Consider the following 18,126-nt stretch of genomic DNA (forward strand, 5'->3'; position numbering starts at 1 on the left):
ACAGTATAAGAGGGTACCCCTTCCTCCACATCCTTGCCTGTTATCTGTCATTTCCTGAGTTAATTTTAGCCATTCTGACCAGTATGAGGTGGTATCTCATTGTGAGGTTTTTTTTTTTTAATTTTAAGATTTTATTTATTCATGAGAGACACAGGGAGAGAGGCAGAGACATAGGCAGAGGGAGAGGCAGGCTCCCTGTGGAGAACCTGATCCGGGACCTGATACCAGGACCCCAGGATCATGCACTGAGCCAAAGGCAGGCTCTCAACCACTGAGCCATTCAGATGCCCCTCTCATTGTGGTTTTGATTTATATTTCCATAAAGGCCGAGTGATGTTGAGCATTTTTTCATGTGTCTATTGGCCGTTTGTATGTCTTTGGAGAAATGTCTGTTCATGTCTTCTGTCCATTTCTTGGCTGGATTTTTTTTTAAGACTTTATTTATTCATGAGAGACAGAGAGAGAGAGAGGCAGAGGCAACAGGCAGAGGGAGAAGCAGGCTCCATGTAGGGAGCCTGATGTGGGACTCGATCCTAGTACTTCAGGATAACACCTTGGACCGAAGGCAGGCGCTCAACCACTGAGCCACCTGGGTGTCCCATTGACTGGATTTTTTTTGTAATTTTGAGTGTTGAGTTTGATAAGTTTTTTATAGATTTTGAATACTACCCCTTTATCTGGTAAGACCTTTCCAAATATCTTCTCCCATTCTGTAGGTTGCCTTTTAGTTTTGTCAACTGTTTTCTGTACAAAAGTTTTATCTTGATGAGGTCCCCATTTTTGCTTTTGTTTCCCTTGCGTTTGAAGATGTGTCTAATAAGTTTCTGTGGCTGAGGTCAAAGAGGTTGCTGCCTATGTTCTTCTCTAGGATTTTGATGGATTCCTCACATTTAGGCAGGAATCCACAAACTCCATTTGGAGTTTATTTTAGTGTATGATGTAAGAAAGTGGTCCAGTGTCATTCTTCTGCCTGTGGCTGTCCAATTTTCCCCACATCATTTGTTGAAGAGACTGTCTTCTTTCCTGCTTTGTTGAAGATTAGTTGACCATAGAGGTGAGGCCCCATTTCTGGGTTCTCTATTCTGTTCCATGGATCTGTGTGTCTATTTTTGCGCCAGTACCATACTGTCATGATTACAGCTATGACTAACATAAATTTTAAACTTGTTTCAGAATGTAAGTATAGAAGAATTATATGGAACCAGAGAAATCTAGGGTTTTTTTCCTTCGTTATTTGTATCTGTGTATAATCTGGAAGTAAAATATAGGTACTTTGGGGCACAGTATTATTTGTGACTTTGAGGGATTTGAGAGTCAGTGGAGGAAGGCACTCCTTTCTGCCTGGTCTTTCAGTTTTGGAGTATGTTACTGGAAGCTTAGAAGGCAGATTGAGGAAGTTTTGGTAAGGAACTGGCAGGGTTAATGGCTGAAAATGATGATTAAAAACCAGAAGCTGCAGTTGATTGAGACACAGTTATGGGAAAGAAGCATACACATGAATAATAGCATAATGGGATTTGTTATTGAAGTCCAAGAAAAGTAGAATAAGGCAAAATATTTCTAATGTCTTGATGTTCCATTTGATAGCACTTTGGACAAGTTTCACAAGGGAAGTGGTTGAGATCACTAATCTTTAGTACATGAACCAAGAAGTAGATATTTTATTTGTCATAGGAAATAACTTAGGCCCATAAAGAAGGAGTGGAGACTCTTTAGTAGAGGAACATTTATGACAATAATTTCTTTGATTTAGGGCCAAAAGCTTTTTGAGAGAATATTCAAAGCTGTGTGGGTCTAAATTTCATTGTTGAAAACTGACAGCTGCTATACTTCTTTTTAATAACTGATTGAAGCTCTTTCTGTTATATCTCCTCTATTGCTAAATTCCTAGAGATTAGAAAAGTGTATTTATAATAGTATTATGAGACAAAAGCTTAGTCTGTGGATTGGATAAAACTTCTTTTGTGACTTTTTCTTTTCCCACCAAAAGTGAGAAGTGAATGCCTTGCCTTGGTACATCCCATTTCTAATGGAGGACAAGAAGTTATTTTCTTCAGTGGCTGCCTTCCAGAAACTCTGGCTGAATGTTCTTTGTCAAGTGTATATTCCCTTCTCTAGGCCTTTCTATATAGAGCCCACAAACATCGTCAATGTGAATGATGTCATTCAGAGGGTTAGCGACCATGCCTCTGCCATGAACAAGAGGATTCATTACTACAGCCGCCTCACCGCTCCTGCAGACAAGGCTCTGGTAAGGGCAAACATTGCTAATTGTCTAAGGTTAAGTTGAAATGAACAGTGAACAGCATGAGCCAAGGAAACTCCCAGTGATTGAACTTTTTGCTGGCCAAATTCCAAGGATAGCATCATGGAAAATCAAGATAGTAATTAATTAGTACATGTCTTACATCTCAGGCTAGTTCATTCTTATCAAGCATGACAGAGATTTGAAACAATCTCTCTCTATTGACAATAGTCTAAGAAATTTGTTGGATTAAATTCTGCTAGTCCCCAGTTCTAAGAGCTCTGCCTGTGTCTCTGCCTCTCTCTGTGTGTCGCTCATGAATAAAAAAAATAAAAGCTTAAAGAAAAAAAAATTCTTAGCAAAGAGGCTGTAAAATATCAGGTTGAAGGCCAGATTTGACCATGGGCCATAGTTGTTAACTCTTGATCTTCTAAAAGCTATATTATTATTTTAGGATCAAAAATTATATTGGAAGTAATTTGGTTGCTTATGAGATATTCAGAAACTTGAAAGCTTAAAGAAAAATGAAAACATTCTTGGTGGAAAAAATGATATTTTTATAGGTAATAAAAAAAGGAGAAAGGAACCAACATTCTTTAGATGTATACTGAGGGGCAAGGATTGAGATGTCTCTTGAACCTAGATACCTCATTTAAAGCATTGTGAGTTATTAAGATCTCTTTTTGTATAGCCAGAGTAATGACTTCCAAAGTGTTCTGGGTGGGGTCATTTTTTTCCCCAATTTTTTTTTCATTTTTTTCCTGCCTTAGGCCTTTATATCAGTACTTGTAGTAAAGTCTTGGTTCTATAACAGAATTATCTAAGCCCTCTGGAGTAGAAGTAATCCAGTATCTCTGAGTCTAATTCAGACCTCTGAGGCTCTACTTGTGGAAATAAACGTCAGAGATACCAGCTGGGCCAGTCTAGGCCTGAATGGACATTGTTTGCTTGGAAATTAAGTCAGCATTATACATCAAGTTGAATAGCTTTTGTTAACTGACAGTTGAGATGACTCTAGTAATCAAAATATATAAACAGTGATCTAAAGTTAACAGTGAGACATAACCATTTTTAATGAATGTATGTATACATCCAGGCTCATTTCCTGAGAATTCCAAAATTATTTTTCTGAAGATTTTTAAGGGAAGAACAGTGTGAGACCACATGTCTCAGGATTTTACAGAGTTATACCTTCTTATTTCTGAAAATTTCCTCAATTATCTTATTATTTTTATTCTAAAATGCAGGAAAGAAGAAAATTATTTGACTGCCAACATCTAGATCCTTGTAAATAAAAATGTGTCCTGCAGAGGCCAGCAATATTGGCATCAGTGAGAACTTACTAAAAATGCAGAATCTCAGTCCTTACTCTGACCTACTGAATCATAATCTGTGTTTAACAATATCCCTGTGTCAGTCACAGGAAAATTCAAATTTGAAAAGCACTGCCCTACTCCTGAGTGGCTCAGTCAGTTGAGTGTCTGCCTTTAGCTCAGGTCAAGATCCCAGGATCCTGGGATCAAGTTCCGCATTGGGCTCTGTGCTCAGCGGGGAGTCTGCTTCTCCCTTTCCCTCTGCCCTGTTCCAGGTCGTGCTCACTCTCTTGCTTTCTCTATCTCTCTCTCAAATAAATAAATAAAATCCTTAAAAAAAAAAAAAAAGGAAAGAAAAAGAAAGGAAGGAAGGAAGAAAAGCACTGCCCTAAATTACTGCCAGAGTATGGAATCCAATTCTCCATTTTGTCTATGACTCTTAAGAATCTGTAACTTCTTAACCTTGAGCTTCTTCTACCCAAGCTTTTGTAACTTTTGATTTTCACTTTTTCTAAACTTTGCTAGGTATCATGGTTTATCTCCTGCTTGATGCAGATATGGTCCCTCCCCTGTTTTCTTTTTATTCCCTTGAAGAAGATAATCGAACTCAGACCCAGGAGCATTAAGGGTAAAAGAGATGCCAGCAGACCCATTTCCATATATGCCTTTTTAGCTCTCAGAAATAGTTGTTTCCAAAGCCACACGAGGCATAGCATTCAAGACATTTTTTACCCACAAGATACTATAAATTATATGCATAGAGAAGAACTTGACACTTTTTCTTTTTCTGCCAGTCCATATCCTGTCTACCTACTGAAGCCCAGTATTCCATCACTTCCTTGACATCTTCCCCAACTATTCTAGTCCCTGTTAATTTTTTGTCATTCCTACAATACAGTATCCCAAACTTCATTTTTTCTCTCTTATAACCTTATCTAATTGCTTCATATGTCTTCCAGCTGGAATTTAAGCTTCCTAAAATTGTGGACTGTATTGTTTCTGGGTTTTTTTGGGTTTTTTTGAACATTAAAGCTAGCACAGAGTTGAAAATATGCATAGTAGGTGCTAAATATAAAAGATTATTGAGGGGCACCTGTGTGGTTCAGTCCATTAAGCCTCTGACTCCTCAGCTTAGCTCAGGTCTTCATCTCAGGGTCATGAGTTCAGACTCTGTGATGGTCTTCATGTTGGACATGGAGCCTACTTTAAAAAAAGGAAAAAAGGGGGAGGGGGTGCCTGGGTGGCTAAATGTCCAACTCTTGGTTTTGGCTCAGCGTAGTGAGATGGAGCACCACATGGGCTCTGGGCTCAGCATGGAATCTACTTGAGAGTCTCTCCTTCTCCCTCTGCCCTCCCCCAACTCACACAATGAATGAATGAATGAATTGAATTAAAGAGAAGAGATTGCTGATTTATACCAGTCAGCTCCCACGTCTTTACTACTGTGTATAGGACTACATGTTTTCAGAGTACTATTCTCGGGGAGGTGGGCAGAATTCTTCCAGGAGACTAATTTTTTTCTCTCTCTAGGGAGGTAGACTTCAGAAGATATGTTTGGGTGATAAGAGCTATGTATAAGAAATATGTATCTATTCAGTCGTTCTTTGTGTCTCCAACCTCTCTCTGGCTCCTTGCCCTTTGATTACAATATCCATCTTTAAGAATCCTTGCTTCGGGGACACCTGGGTGGCTCAGCAGTTGAGCATCTGCCTTCGGCTCAGAGCTTGATCCCAGGTCCGGGGATCGAGGAGCCTGCTTCTCCCTCCGTCTATGTCTCTGCATCTCTCTCTCTGTCTCTCATGAATGAATATATAAAATCTTTAAAAAAAAAAAAAAAAAAAACTTGCTTTGCCTTCCTTTAGGCTATGTTAGCTCACTTTTATCTTCTACTTTTTAAATGCTTTTAGTAAGCATTTGAAAGAATGGTCTGTATTGGGCAGCCCTGGTGGCGCAGCAGTTTAGTGCCACCTGCAGCCTGGGGTGTGATCCTGGGGACCCTGGATCGAGTCCCACGTCGGGCTCCCTGAATGGAGCCTGCTTCTCCCTCTGCCTGTTCCTCTGCCCCCCTCTCTCTCTGTGTCTCTATGAATAAATAAATAAAATTTAAAAAAAAAGAATGGTCTGTTTTTATATTTTCTTTCTTTACCTTGTATTGACAGGTCAATTCTTTATGATTTGAGTTTGTTACCTATCTCTTTTCTAAAACTACCCTGATTCTTGAAATTCCCCTCACTTTAGGCCTAAATCTCCTCCATCCAGATTTCCTTAATCTCACTCTTTGCTGACTCTTCTTTCTTTATCCTGAAAATAAAGAGAAAGATATTTTGACATTTGTATATTTTAAAAATTAATTGTCATTTCACATGAACATTTTATTGCTTTTATTCTTTAAACTCTTGGTCCTTTAGATCTTCTACTACATTTGGAAAGGGTTTTTTATATTCATTAATCAGGAATACATGCTGTTTGTTCACAATATTTAGAATTGTGTCTAGAGTCAGGTATTGTGATGAATAGAAAATATCCTATTTTGCACATTTACTGGTTCTAACATGTCTCTTATGACATTTCTTCTTTTACTAGATTGCCCCAGATCATGTAGTTCCAGCTCCAGAAGAGTGCTATGTATATAGTCCGTTGGGTTCTGCTTATAAACTTCAAAGTTACACTGAAGGATATGGTAAAAACACCAGTTTAGTAACCATGTGAGTAAAACTTCTTTTTGGAGCATAACTTAAACTATATGTAAGTGAAAAATACTGGTTATTTAAATTTTTATCTTAATTAAAATGTTTAAAGAGTCAGACTCCATATATTTACTGCTATTACTCTGTGTTTTCAGTTTTATGATTTGGAATACCATGATGGGAACATCTATACTAAGTATTCCTTGGGGCATAAAACAGGTAATATAATTTTTCAGCGCATTTTTTGCCTGAATTATTTTCTCTTTAAAGTTTTACAACAGGGGTTTTAATAAATCTATACAACATTTAGTAAAGAAAATACATAATTTAACATTGTCATGTTTTTATCATAATTATTTAGTGTTTAATATTTTTGCATATGCATTCATTCTGACATGATAATATATGTTCTATATTTTTTTTAAACAGGCTGGCTTTACTACTGGAATGTGTGTCATCATGCTGATGGGCATTTTAACACTTTATTGCTGCTACAGAGTAGTGAAATCACGAGCTATGATATGTAAGAGATTGCCATGGTGAAAATGGAATAACAATTTGGATATTGATAAGTATTTCTTGTTGAAGTAGATCACTAATGTGTACATGTGTGTTAACACACGTGTGTTAAATATTTTGTGCCTAAAGAATTTACTTCTCTAATGTGTAGCATTCAACTGAACTGATAAGTCAATGTATTAGTGACTGCCTTTGAAATTCAGAGAGGTTTGTAGTCCTAAGTCTTTTCCAGAACTAAATAGAGAATTCTGTGATTCTAGGGTCCTTGGGTGGCCTGCGTAAGTTAAGCATCCGACTCTTGATTTCAGCTCAGGTCATGATCTTAAGGTCCTGGGATCAGGCCCTGCGTTGGGCTCCATGCTCAGCAGGGAATTTACTTCAGAATTTTCCCTTTCTCCTGCTCTCTCTCTCTCAAATGAATAGATCTTTAAAAAAAAAGTAAAGAAAATTCTATGATTCTTATTGGTTAATGGTGACTTGATATTTCCTTACCAAGAGATCTAAATGTTGGAATCACCTAAAAGTAGAAAATATAACTAGAAAAATATGAGAATATGAACATATCCATTTTAGCGAATTCACAAAGTTTAATAATACATTGCCTCTGCTCTTCTCTATAAATTCTAGATTAGGGAAATACCTTTTTAGATTGTTTTAAAGTAGTTTAGGACCTAACTAGGCCTACATTATTTTAGTGAATCTTTTGCAATTTTGTTTTGTTTTTTTAAAAAACTTTTTTTAAAAAATTTATTTATTCAGAGAGAGAGAGAGAGAGAGAGAGACTGAGAGGCAGAGACACAGGGAGAGGGAGAAGCGGGCTCCACGCAGGGAGCCTGACGTGGGACTCGATCCTGGGTCTCCAGGATCAGACCCTGGGCTGCAGGCAGCGCTAAACCGCTGCGCCACAGGGGGTGCCCTCTTTTGCAATTTTGAATCAAGAGACCAGGCTTTGCCTTCTTTGTTTTGTTGTTGTTGTTGTTGTTGTTGTTGTTGTTTTTGGTCTCTGTTAAGCAGTGGTATATTTTCTTTTTATTGTATTATTTATTTGTATCCTTTTCCCATTTATCCTCAAGGTCCTTGGTGCTCTTATAGATCTACTAAGTTCTTTGCATGATTGTAGGCCTTAGCCCTTTATCCATTATTTTTTGTCAGTTTTCTTTTCCATCCAACATTTGAATGGCTTTTGTATAATATGAGTTTGTTTATATCTACCTATCTTTTCCATTGCAATTTCTATTTCTTCGTTTGATAGAAAAGAATAACCTTTCAAGATCTATTTTTACATTGTCTTCTAACTTTTCTGTTAATTTTTGAATTTTTAGCTCAATTGTCTGAAATTGGCATGTGGTATAAAGTATGACTCAGGAAAACTTTTCTCTGTAGGTTATTTAAGTATGCCAAATATTGAATAATATCTTCAGAGTCATGATTTTTGTCTAGCCTTGATTTATTATTTTTTTAATTAATTACAAAATATTATCATACTATAGTTTACTTATATTATCTATACTGTTTTATTGACCTTTGTATGTATTTGTTCTATAATGTTTTAATTTCTGTTATATGATTATATGGTCTGATGTCTGGTGGTGGAATATATTCTTAATATCTTATTAAGTATTTTGAATTAATTATGATTATGGGTGATTAACACCTAATTTTATTCTTTCTCTTATTTAGCATCAGTGGATACCACTACCTGGGAATATCCAGATGTGTGCAGATACTATTTTGGCTCCTTTGGACAATGGTCGAGTCTCCTTTTCTCCTTGGTATCTCTCATTGGAGCAATGATAGTTTATTGGGTGCTTATGTCTAATTTTCTTTTTAATACTGGAAGGTTTATTTTTAGTAAGTATCTATATCATATGCTTTAACAGTAGTTGCTTTAAAGTACAGTAACTACTGCATTGTTTTACTTTCAGCCTTAAATTCTGGACCTGGGATAAAGTAAAGTCATTTGTAATTCTGGAAAATATACTTCATTCAATTTGTTTTAATATCACAGATATACTTTTATCTCTATATGAACTGTGTGTATATTTGTGCTTTATATATAAAAAGAGTAAGGGATTTTTTATTTTTGCGCCCTCAGAACAGATTTTTTTTTCCCCCTTGGGGTCATTATCTTATCCATTGAAAAAACATGACCTGTGCTTATACCCACGCCTCACCTCCATTAACCATTATATATTCAATTCTCTTTTTTAAATAGAACTTCTATTCATAGAAACATATAAATTTTAGCCATACAACTTTGATGAATACATCCATGAAACCCACCTCCCCTTCATGAAACTATTCTATCTTCCCAGAAAGTAGTGATATATTTTTTAATTATAAAAATTCAAGTAAATTGTTGCTATTATAAAATAACCTAATTAATTTTGGGATCTTTATCTTGAATCTAGCAGATGTGTTGAACTCTTATTGATTCTAATTTTGTAGATTCACTTTGCATTTTCTGTTTAGATAGTTACATCATCCATGAGTAGTGAAAACTTTCTGCCCAATTATTACTTAAGTGATTCATGCATATATATATATACATTTATATTTATATACATATATCCTTATGTATACACAAACAACATATAAATGTTTATATGTACACATATATAGACATATTTATCTTTTTTAAAGTGTAAAGTTACATAGATGCAGTGCTGGTAGACATCCTTATCTTTCACCATTAAATATTGAGTTTGTTGTGCGGTATTGGTTACACCCATTAGCAATTTAAAGATGTTCCTGCCTATTATTTCCTTAAGAATTTTTATTAATGTGTGCTGGATTTTATCAGATGCTTAATACTCTACATCCCTTGAGACAGTCATAAATGTTTTTTCCTCTTTTTTTTTTTTTTTTTTTTTTTTTGAGAGAGAGAGAGTGTGTGTGAGTAGAGTGGGATGGGGCAGAGGGACAGGCAGAAAGAGAATCCTGAGCAGACTCTACACCCAGCACAGAGCCTGACTCGGGTTGATCTCACCACCCTGAGATCATGACCTGACCCAAAACCAAGAGTTAGACGCTTAACCAACTGAGCCATCCAGACACTCCAGTCTTTTCTACTTTAAGTTGTTAATGTGGTAAATTAAATGAATACATTTTGTATGATTTAAATCATTTTTATATCCTGGGATAAACTTAATTTAGCAGTCATGATGTATACTTTTAATTTCTTAACTGGATTCAATTTATTTTCAAGAGGAATGGGGCTACTGTTTTATTTAGAACCTTTGTGTCTTTCTTTTCCTTTGGGTCTTTTCAAAAGAGATACTATACTAGCCTATGATGTTTTTTTCTTTTTTTTCTCATACTGTCCTTGTTGAACCTTGCTGTATTAGGGCTGCTGTAACAAATTACCATAAACTACTTGGCTTAAAACAAAAGAAATTTATTCTCTCACAGTCCTGGAGACTAGAAGTCCAAAATTGAAGTACCACTAGGGCTCCATTCCCTTTGAAGCCTTTAGGGAAGAAGACTTCCTTGTCTCCTCTTAGTTTCTGGTGATTGCTGGCAATCCTTGGCATTCCCTGGATTGTGGCTACATGACCCAATTTCTGCCTGTCCTCACATAGACATCACCCCTCAGTGTGTCTTTGTACAAATTTTTCTCTCCTTATTAAAGCTATCAGTCATTGAATTTAGGGCCTACCCTAACCTGTATGACCTCACCTTAACTTGATTTTATATTCAAAGACCCTATTTCCAAATAAGGTTGCATTCTAAGGTTGTTGTGGACATGGATTTAGGGGGAGAATATTCACCCTACTATACATACCAATCTTGGTGTCAAGATTTTACTAGTCTTATTTGAATCTTCAGCATCAGGAAGTAGATAATGATTGATAACCTCCAATCTTATCACTAAGAACCCTTGAAGATACTATAAAAACCTAGAGCACTACTCTACTTTTTTTTTTTTTACTATTCTACTATCGTAAGAAGCATACAATGGAGGTGAGTGATTCATGTACTTAACTTGCTTTATACCAGAAAATCTAATCCCACATTTTTTATCAACTCATTTAACTTTCACATTAAACACTTTTTTAATGGTTACTAAGGTTATAAAAGATTAACCTCAAACAGAATAAAGTAAATTCAGTCTATCAAGAAAACATGTCCTTTACCCATTCTCTCATTAATGGTAGAATGATTTGAATGCTCAGATATCTGCATATACTTTTTTGGAATTTTAAGCAAATACTTTTTCTTTTCAAATTTTTATTTAAATTCTAGTTAACATATAGTGTAATATCGGTTTCAGTAGTACTGTTTAGTGATTCGTCACTTAAATATAACACCCATTGATCATAACAGGTGTCTTTAATATCGATCACCCGTTTAGCCCATCTTCTACCCATGTCCCTCCATCAACCCTCAGTTTGTTCTCTATAATAGGAATCTCTTGTGAGTTGCTTCCGTCTCTTTTTTCTTCCCCTATGTTCATCTGTTTTGTTTTTTAAATTCCACATATGAATGAAATTATATGGTATTTGTCTTTCTGTGACCGACCTCTTTTGCTTAGCATAATGCACTCTAGCTCCATCCACATCATTGCAAATGGCAAGATTCCATTCTTTTTGATGGCTGAGTAATCTAGTAATACACACACACACACATACATGTACCCCACATCTTTATTCATTCTTCAGTTGATGGACATTTGGGCTGTTTTCATAGTTTGGCTATTGTTGATAATGCTGCTATAAACATTGAGGTGCACGCACCCCTCCAAATCTGTACTTTTGTATCCTTTGGGTAAATACTTAGTAGAGCATTTGCTGGGTCATAGAGTAATACTATTTTTAAGTTTTTAGGAACTTCCATACTGTTCTCCAGAGTGGCAGAAACAGTTTGCATTCCCACCAATAGTGTAGAGGGTTCCCCTTTCTCCGTATCCTCACCAACATCTCTTGTTTGCCGTGTTGTTTATTTTAGCCATTCTGACAGTTGTGAGGTGCTATCTCATTGTGGTTCTGATTTGCATTTCCCTAATGATGAGTGATGTTGAGCATCTTTTCAGGTGTCCATTAGCCATCTGGATGTCTTCTTTGGAAAAAACGTCTGTTCATGTCTTCTGCCCATTTCTTGACTGGATTATTTGTTTTTTGGGGTATTGAATTCTATGAGTTCTTTATAGATTTTAGATATTAACTCTTTATCATATATGTCTTTTGCGCATATCTTCTCCCATTCTGCACGTTTTTTACTTTACTACTTCCTTTAGTATAGCTTAGTGGTAATGTGAGCAATAACTATATAATCCTCAGTCTATAAAAGCATATATAACACTTTGCAAAAACTTTGATTCTTCAGGTAAGTTTTGCTGTTATAAGTGTTGGTTTTCCTCTTCTGCAGGCTTTTAAAACTTTATGTAAGATATAACTATACTTACATCAATTAGTGTGAGTATAAGAAAATTATTGTACGCTTTATCTTGATTCCAGGGCTTTAACTAAATTTTACTGTGTAGCTAGATTTTTTTTAAAATCTTCAATCATGTAAGAGTTTTCCATAATGGGAACTATGAAGCCAATAACATCATTCCTCTAAGTAGAGAAAGCTGAGAACAGTGAAGCTGTGTTAATAATGAAGCAGTTTTGGTTCATTGTATGGTAATATTACCACACAGTAGATCTTAAAAGATTTTTATAGATTAAAGATTTTAGGGGGTAATTGATTTAGCATCTTTCCTTTGGTATTAAACTATATTCTTTCTTTAATTTTCAGATTTTATTCATCACATTAATGACACAGATGCTGTACTAAGTACCAATGATAGCAACCCTGGTAAGTAGTTTGGAATTTACAGTTTAGTTTGTTTTTTTTATTTTCCACTTTGCTTCAGAAAGAATTTAAGGTAGAACATATTGTTTTTTTTTAGGTGAAGAATTAGTTCAACATCGCTACCATTATGTTAACTGAGCCACTATTAATTGTTGGCAACTAATGCAATTCAAAAAAAAAAAACTCCATAAAAGATTGTGTTAATAAAAAAAAAAAAAGATTGTGTTAATATGAACACATATTCATATGAATATGAATCTTTTGACAAGATTCATCTATAGAATCCATATTTGCCTATAAATAGTCAATACATATTTTTAAGAGCATTATCTTTGCTAATTGTTTTGGAAATCTAGAAGCATAGGTCTCAGGTTGTTAACTTTTTTAGGCATTTATTACTAATATTTAAGATACACAAATGTAAACTACTTTCTTAATAATGAACAAACATTAGTAAATACAGAAAAAAATAATCTTCGTTTCTTTGAAAAGTTTCCTTTAATTAGTTAGAAATAAGTCTTTGTGTCTTGTGTGTTTATCTACTATGGCAGTCATAGGGAAAGTGAATATAAAAGCTAATATAACCTTCCTAACAGTTAAACTGTTAACCTTTAACATCACCTAAAGCTTTATGTATTAATGATTTAGATTTCAGAGTATTGGGCTTAAGAAATGCTAATGTATCTTTACATTATGTATTTAGATTTATGTGCTTAGATTTCAAAGATAATAAATTGATATCATTTTAAGTTTATTTTATTTATTTATTTTTTTACAAAAGGGTCTTTTTTTGTAAAAAGCCAAAGGGACCCTTGGGGCAACAGAACAGGCAGGCCGGCTTCTTACAGGGGTTCTGAGAACCTTCTCAAGAGTTCTCTTGGGCAGATGCGCTTGAGTGGGGGGGACACCCTCCGAGTCCTCTGTGTCACCCTGGGCTGCATCAGGGACAGGTGGCACTGGCTCAAAGACGGGGTAAGCTTCGGGGGCCTCAGCCTCCAGCAATTCTGGAACAGGCTCCTCCTTGGTCAGCATTGAGGGTTCATGTGTGCTGCTGCAGTGATGCCCCCAGGATCTCTCTCTCTTGGCCCAGCCGTGGGGGCTGAGCATCCTCTGGGACCCCTTCTGGTGGTCCAGCAGGTGACACAGGGCAGCTGGGCTGGGGGGTACCCCCAGGACTGGGCTCAGTGCCCTTTTGCAGGGAGTCTTCCGAATGGAAACTCTGGTTACTGTTTTCATCATTGAGATCCAGCAGGATGAGAGGACCACCCCCTCGGGGACTGGTGCCCCTGCCCCGCCGCTCCTGGCCTCAGGATCTCTCCGTCCCGCCACCTGCCCTCTGTTGTTCCTCCTCCTGGGGGTCCACCATTGGCACCCACTAGAAGATATGAAGGGAAGTGTCGCCCACAGTCACCCAGCGCTTCTCCCATCTCCGGACCTTCTTGATGGTCACCATCACCTTCTTGATGTCATCTTTGGCCCGGCTCCAGGTCTCGGCCCGCACGGTCCCCCGGCCATGCTGGTGGGACTGGGGCCAAGGCCAAGCCCGCAGCTGGGCCGCCGTCCCTCCGGGAGCTGGCTGCGCCCTCCCTCGCACCCCTCATTTTAAGTTTATTTAAGAGAGAGAGAGCACACACACTTGTGTGTGGTGCCTAGGGGGAGGGGCAGAGAGAGTCCAGCAGATTCTTTGCTGAGCCCAATGAGGGGCTCCATCCCACCGCCCGGAGATCACTACCTGTGCTGAAACTAAGAATCAGCTGTTCAACTGCCTGCGCGACCCAGGCACCACTCAATATATATTTATTAGGTCTCTTTTACGTCAGGAACTATTCTAGGCTATGAGGATACAATGAACGGACAGAAGTCTCCTCTCTTGAAGTAAACGTTTCAATGTCTTACTCTGTCTCTTAATTAAACTCATTAACCTGTGTTTTCTTAACGCTAGCAAATGAGTGAGTGCCATGCCAGCTTTTCTGTGGATATATACACACACACGTTTGAATAATTATACTGAAGTATTTCAGTATAATTTTAAAATATATTCATAAATTTCGTGATGACACTGATGATTTGGAGAGCACCATCAGCCAAGTCGATTTACTTTACATTCTTCTCTTTGAACAATGTGTTAAGTAGAATGACACAGTCAGTCTCAGTTAATGTAAAGTTACAGCTGACTTTTATTGGATATTTACTGTGTACAGGCATTACTCTAAATGTTTTACAGCACCTCTGTAAGGCAGATAATGTTAACTTCACTTTGTAAATGGAAAAACCAAAGCACAGAGAAGTTAATTACTTGCCCAACGTTATATATAACTACTAAGTGACAGAGTCAAGATTGACTGTTCAGTCAGTTAACTCCCATAGCCTGTGCTCTTTACCACTGTTATTATTAGCGCAAGAAAAATTCAAGTTAATTTACTCTGTGCAGACATAGAAGAAAAAATACATGTCAAAATGCTGGCTAAGCAAGAAAATTGTTTGGCTTTGTAGCATGCCAAATATATAATGGATAGAGAATAAAATTAAAAACAGAACTTAAAATGAATATATCATTTTTCTCTTTGACTAGTGATGAGTATGATTGTTACTTATTAGTAGTATTTTCATCAGAATTCCTTTTAAAGGGCTGATTATTAGGAAAAGTACTACTATGAAATTAAAAACACAGAATGATTTGTATCCTCTCTCTTAACAGAAGAAATTGCCCCTTGAAGATTAGTGTTAGAAAAAATATGTTTTACTCAATTCTCAGTTCTCTGGATATCATCTAAGCTGTTGGGCTACTGTAAAATATGATAAACCTCCATGAAAATTATTCCAGATTGCCAGAATTCAAGATTCTTAAGCATTAAGCAACAATTAGTTTTTGGCAATACCATGTTATCTCTTTCAGTGATATGCACTTTTTATTTCAAACCCATAGATTTGTTTTATTGTTAAAAGAAACCTGTTCTAGGGTGGCTCGGTGGCTAGGTGGCGTTAACTGTCTGACTCTTGACTTTGACTCACATCATGACCTTGGGGTTGTGAGATTGAGCCCCACGTCGGGCTGTGCCCTGGGCATGGAGCTTGCTTGAGCTTCTCTCTGTCTTCCTTTGCCCCTTGCCCCCCTCTAAAAAGAAAGAAAGAAACCTGTTCTTTGGCCTTTGTATGGGTTATTAGCCCAAAGGTAACAATCACTCTGAATATTTCTTTTTTTTTTTAATTGGAGTTCAATTTGCCAACATATAGCATAACATCCAGTGCTCATCCCGCCAAGTGCCCCCCTCAGTGCCCATCACCCAGTCACCCGAACCCCCAGCCCACCCCTCTTTCCACTACCCCTTGTTCGTTTCCCAGAGTTAGGGGTCTCTCATGTTTTGTCACCCTCACTGATATTTTCACTCATTTTCTCTCCTTTCCCCTTTATTCCCTTTCACTAATTTTTATATTCCCCAAATGAGACCATAAAATGTTTGTCCTTCTCCGATTGACTTATTTTACTCAGCATAATACCCTCCAGTTCCATCCACGTTGAAGCAAATGGTGGGTATTTGTCATTTCTTTCTTTCTTTTTTTTTTTTTTTTTTATGATAGTCATGCAGAGAGAGAGAGAGGCAGAGACACAGGCAGAGGGAGAAGCAGGCTCCATGCACCGGGAGCCCGATGTGGGATTCGATCCCGGGTCTCCAGGATCGCGCCCTGGGCCAAAGGCAGGCGCCAAACCCCTGCACCACGCAAGGATCCCGTATTTGTCATTTCTAATGGCTAATATTCCATTGTATACATAAACCACAGCTTCTTTATCCATTCATCTTTCAGTGGACACCGAGGCTCCTTCCACAGTTTGGTTACTGTGGACATTGCTGCTATAAACATTGGGGTACAGGTGTTCCGGCGTTTCACTTCATCTGTATCTTTGGGGGTAAATCCCTGGCAGTGCATTGCTGGATTGTAGGGCAGTTCTATTTTTAACTCTTTGAGGAACCCCCACACAGTTTTCCAGAGTGGCTGCACCAGTTACTCTGAATATTTCTTACATTATTGTATAAATAAGATCAAATGCCGTTCAACCCAATATTTTCTCTCTGGCAATGGAACCAAAGGATAGTTGGTGGGATAATTTTATAGCTTCCCATAGAAATTAAGGATATACCTCAAAAATTTTTAAGATTCTCCTACCTTTAATTATTTGTAGGTAAAAGATTCCTAATATATTTAAATATAACCTTCTATTTTTTCCAGAAAGGAGAAACTTATTCATGATACAAATTGAGGTTGGTAGAGCAAGTGTCAGTCTCTGGGATAGTCATTTTGTATTCTTCATGGTCTTCTCTAATCTGATGCTTTTCCTATTGCAGTGATTTGTCCAAGTGCTGGGAGTGGTGGCAGTCCTGAAAATGGCTCTATGATTTTCTACGCCAATGACACAGAACTCCAGCAGTTTGAAAAGTGGTGGAATAAGTCCAAGACAGTGCCCTTTTACCTCATAGGGCTCCTCCTGCCACTGCTCAATTTCAAATCTCCTTCATTTTTTTCAAAATTTAATATCCTAGGTAAGCTGAAGCACTGTGTTATAGAGCTTCTGTGTAATAGAATACACACTGGATTCTGTGGAAATATGATCTGGCTGGGGAGAGACTTACCTACCAGCCCTGTTTACCTATGTTTAATTTGTTCATTCATATGTTACCCTGCTTTTTTATTTTCTTTATGGAGTTCGGCATAGAGAAAAATGTAGATGACCATTTAAAGTCCAAGTTCTTTTTTTTAAAAGATGAGTTACTAGATTTCCCATTCTATCCTTACTGAACCATTGTTCCCCATTTCCTTAGTGGGTACAACTTAGAAGAAACAGATGAAGTTTTCTGGAGGAGAGATCCAAATTGGATATTACAGGAATTCTCAATACTAAGGATTGAAAGCGTAAGATAAGAATATTTACTAAAGGAGGTTATAGAATATTTTTTCCTAGTTTCTATTTAAGAGTATGTCACAGAATTATCACTTAGCTTTCAACCTGGAATGTCATTCTCTGTCTAACTCAACCGATTGAGGTTTATTCTGCTTTTGCTTTCCTCCTCAGTGCTTTTTCCTTTTTGGAACACTACTACCTCCTTTAAAGGAACAGACTTCTTACTGTGAGCCTGGTTTTTCAAATTTCTGAAGTCACTGAAGAAATTTCACAAATTTCTGCATCATTAAAGGAATGTTTTGATCCTGTCTTCTTTTGTAATACTGAAATTTAAGATGGCAAAAGGAACCCTCAGTGGAAACTTAGATCTTGGTGCAGCCCGAGTGGCTCAGCGAGTTAGCGCCGCCTTCAGCCCAGGGACCCGGGATCGAGTTCCATGTCGGGCTCCCTGCATAGAGCCTGCTTCTCCCTCTGCCTGTGTCTCTGCCTCTCTCTCTCATGAATAAATAAAATATTTTAAAAAAAGAAGAAACTTAGATCTGGCTAACTAAAGATAACGTTCATAAAAAATTGATAACCCCACATAAACCATAGGGTTTCACCTCCTCCCTATAGATTTGATCTCCTGGTAGGCAGTGTAGAGTATAAAATAATTAGATTACTCATCAT

General features: G+C 37.2%; 1 protein-coding gene and 1 pseudogene across 6 annotated transcripts in view; one reads left to right on the top strand and one right to left on the bottom strand.

The window, feature by feature from the left end:
- SLC38A9 (solute carrier family 38 member 9) overlaps window positions 1-18,126 on the top strand; it is an 88,157-nt gene that overhangs the window by 34,070 nt on the left and 35,961 nt on the right. For 3 of the 6 annotated variants that reach the window (XM_055331650.1, XM_055331649.1, XM_055331651.1), the window contains 7 exons: window positions 1,991-2,251; window positions 6,142-6,263; window positions 6,401-6,464; window positions 6,675-6,768; window positions 8,445-8,615; window positions 12,504-12,563; window positions 16,904-17,098. In XM_055331650.1, coding sequence (XP_055187625.1) covers window positions 2,030-2,251; window positions 6,142-6,263; window positions 6,401-6,464; window positions 6,675-6,768; window positions 8,445-8,615; window positions 12,504-12,563; window positions 16,904-17,098 — 928 coding nt within the window. In that variant the 5' untranslated portion in view covers window positions 1,991-2,029. The remainder of the gene's footprint in view (window positions 1-1,990; window positions 2,252-6,141; window positions 6,264-6,400; window positions 6,465-6,674; window positions 6,769-8,444; window positions 8,616-12,503; window positions 12,564-16,903; window positions 17,099-18,126) is intronic. The other 3 variants (XM_055331647.1, XM_055331648.1, XM_055331653.1) reach the window with 2 other exon arrangements.
- Window positions 13,289-14,765, bottom strand: LOC129513548 (B-cell CLL/lymphoma 7 protein family member C-like; annotated as a pseudogene).

Source organism: Nyctereutes procyonoides, unplaced genomic scaffold (assembly GCF_905146905.1).
Source record: "Nyctereutes procyonoides isolate TBG_1078 unplaced genomic scaffold, NYPRO_anot_genome, whole genome shotgun sequence".
Taxonomy (NCBI): Eukaryota; Metazoa; Chordata; class Mammalia; order Carnivora; family Canidae; genus Nyctereutes; species Nyctereutes procyonoides.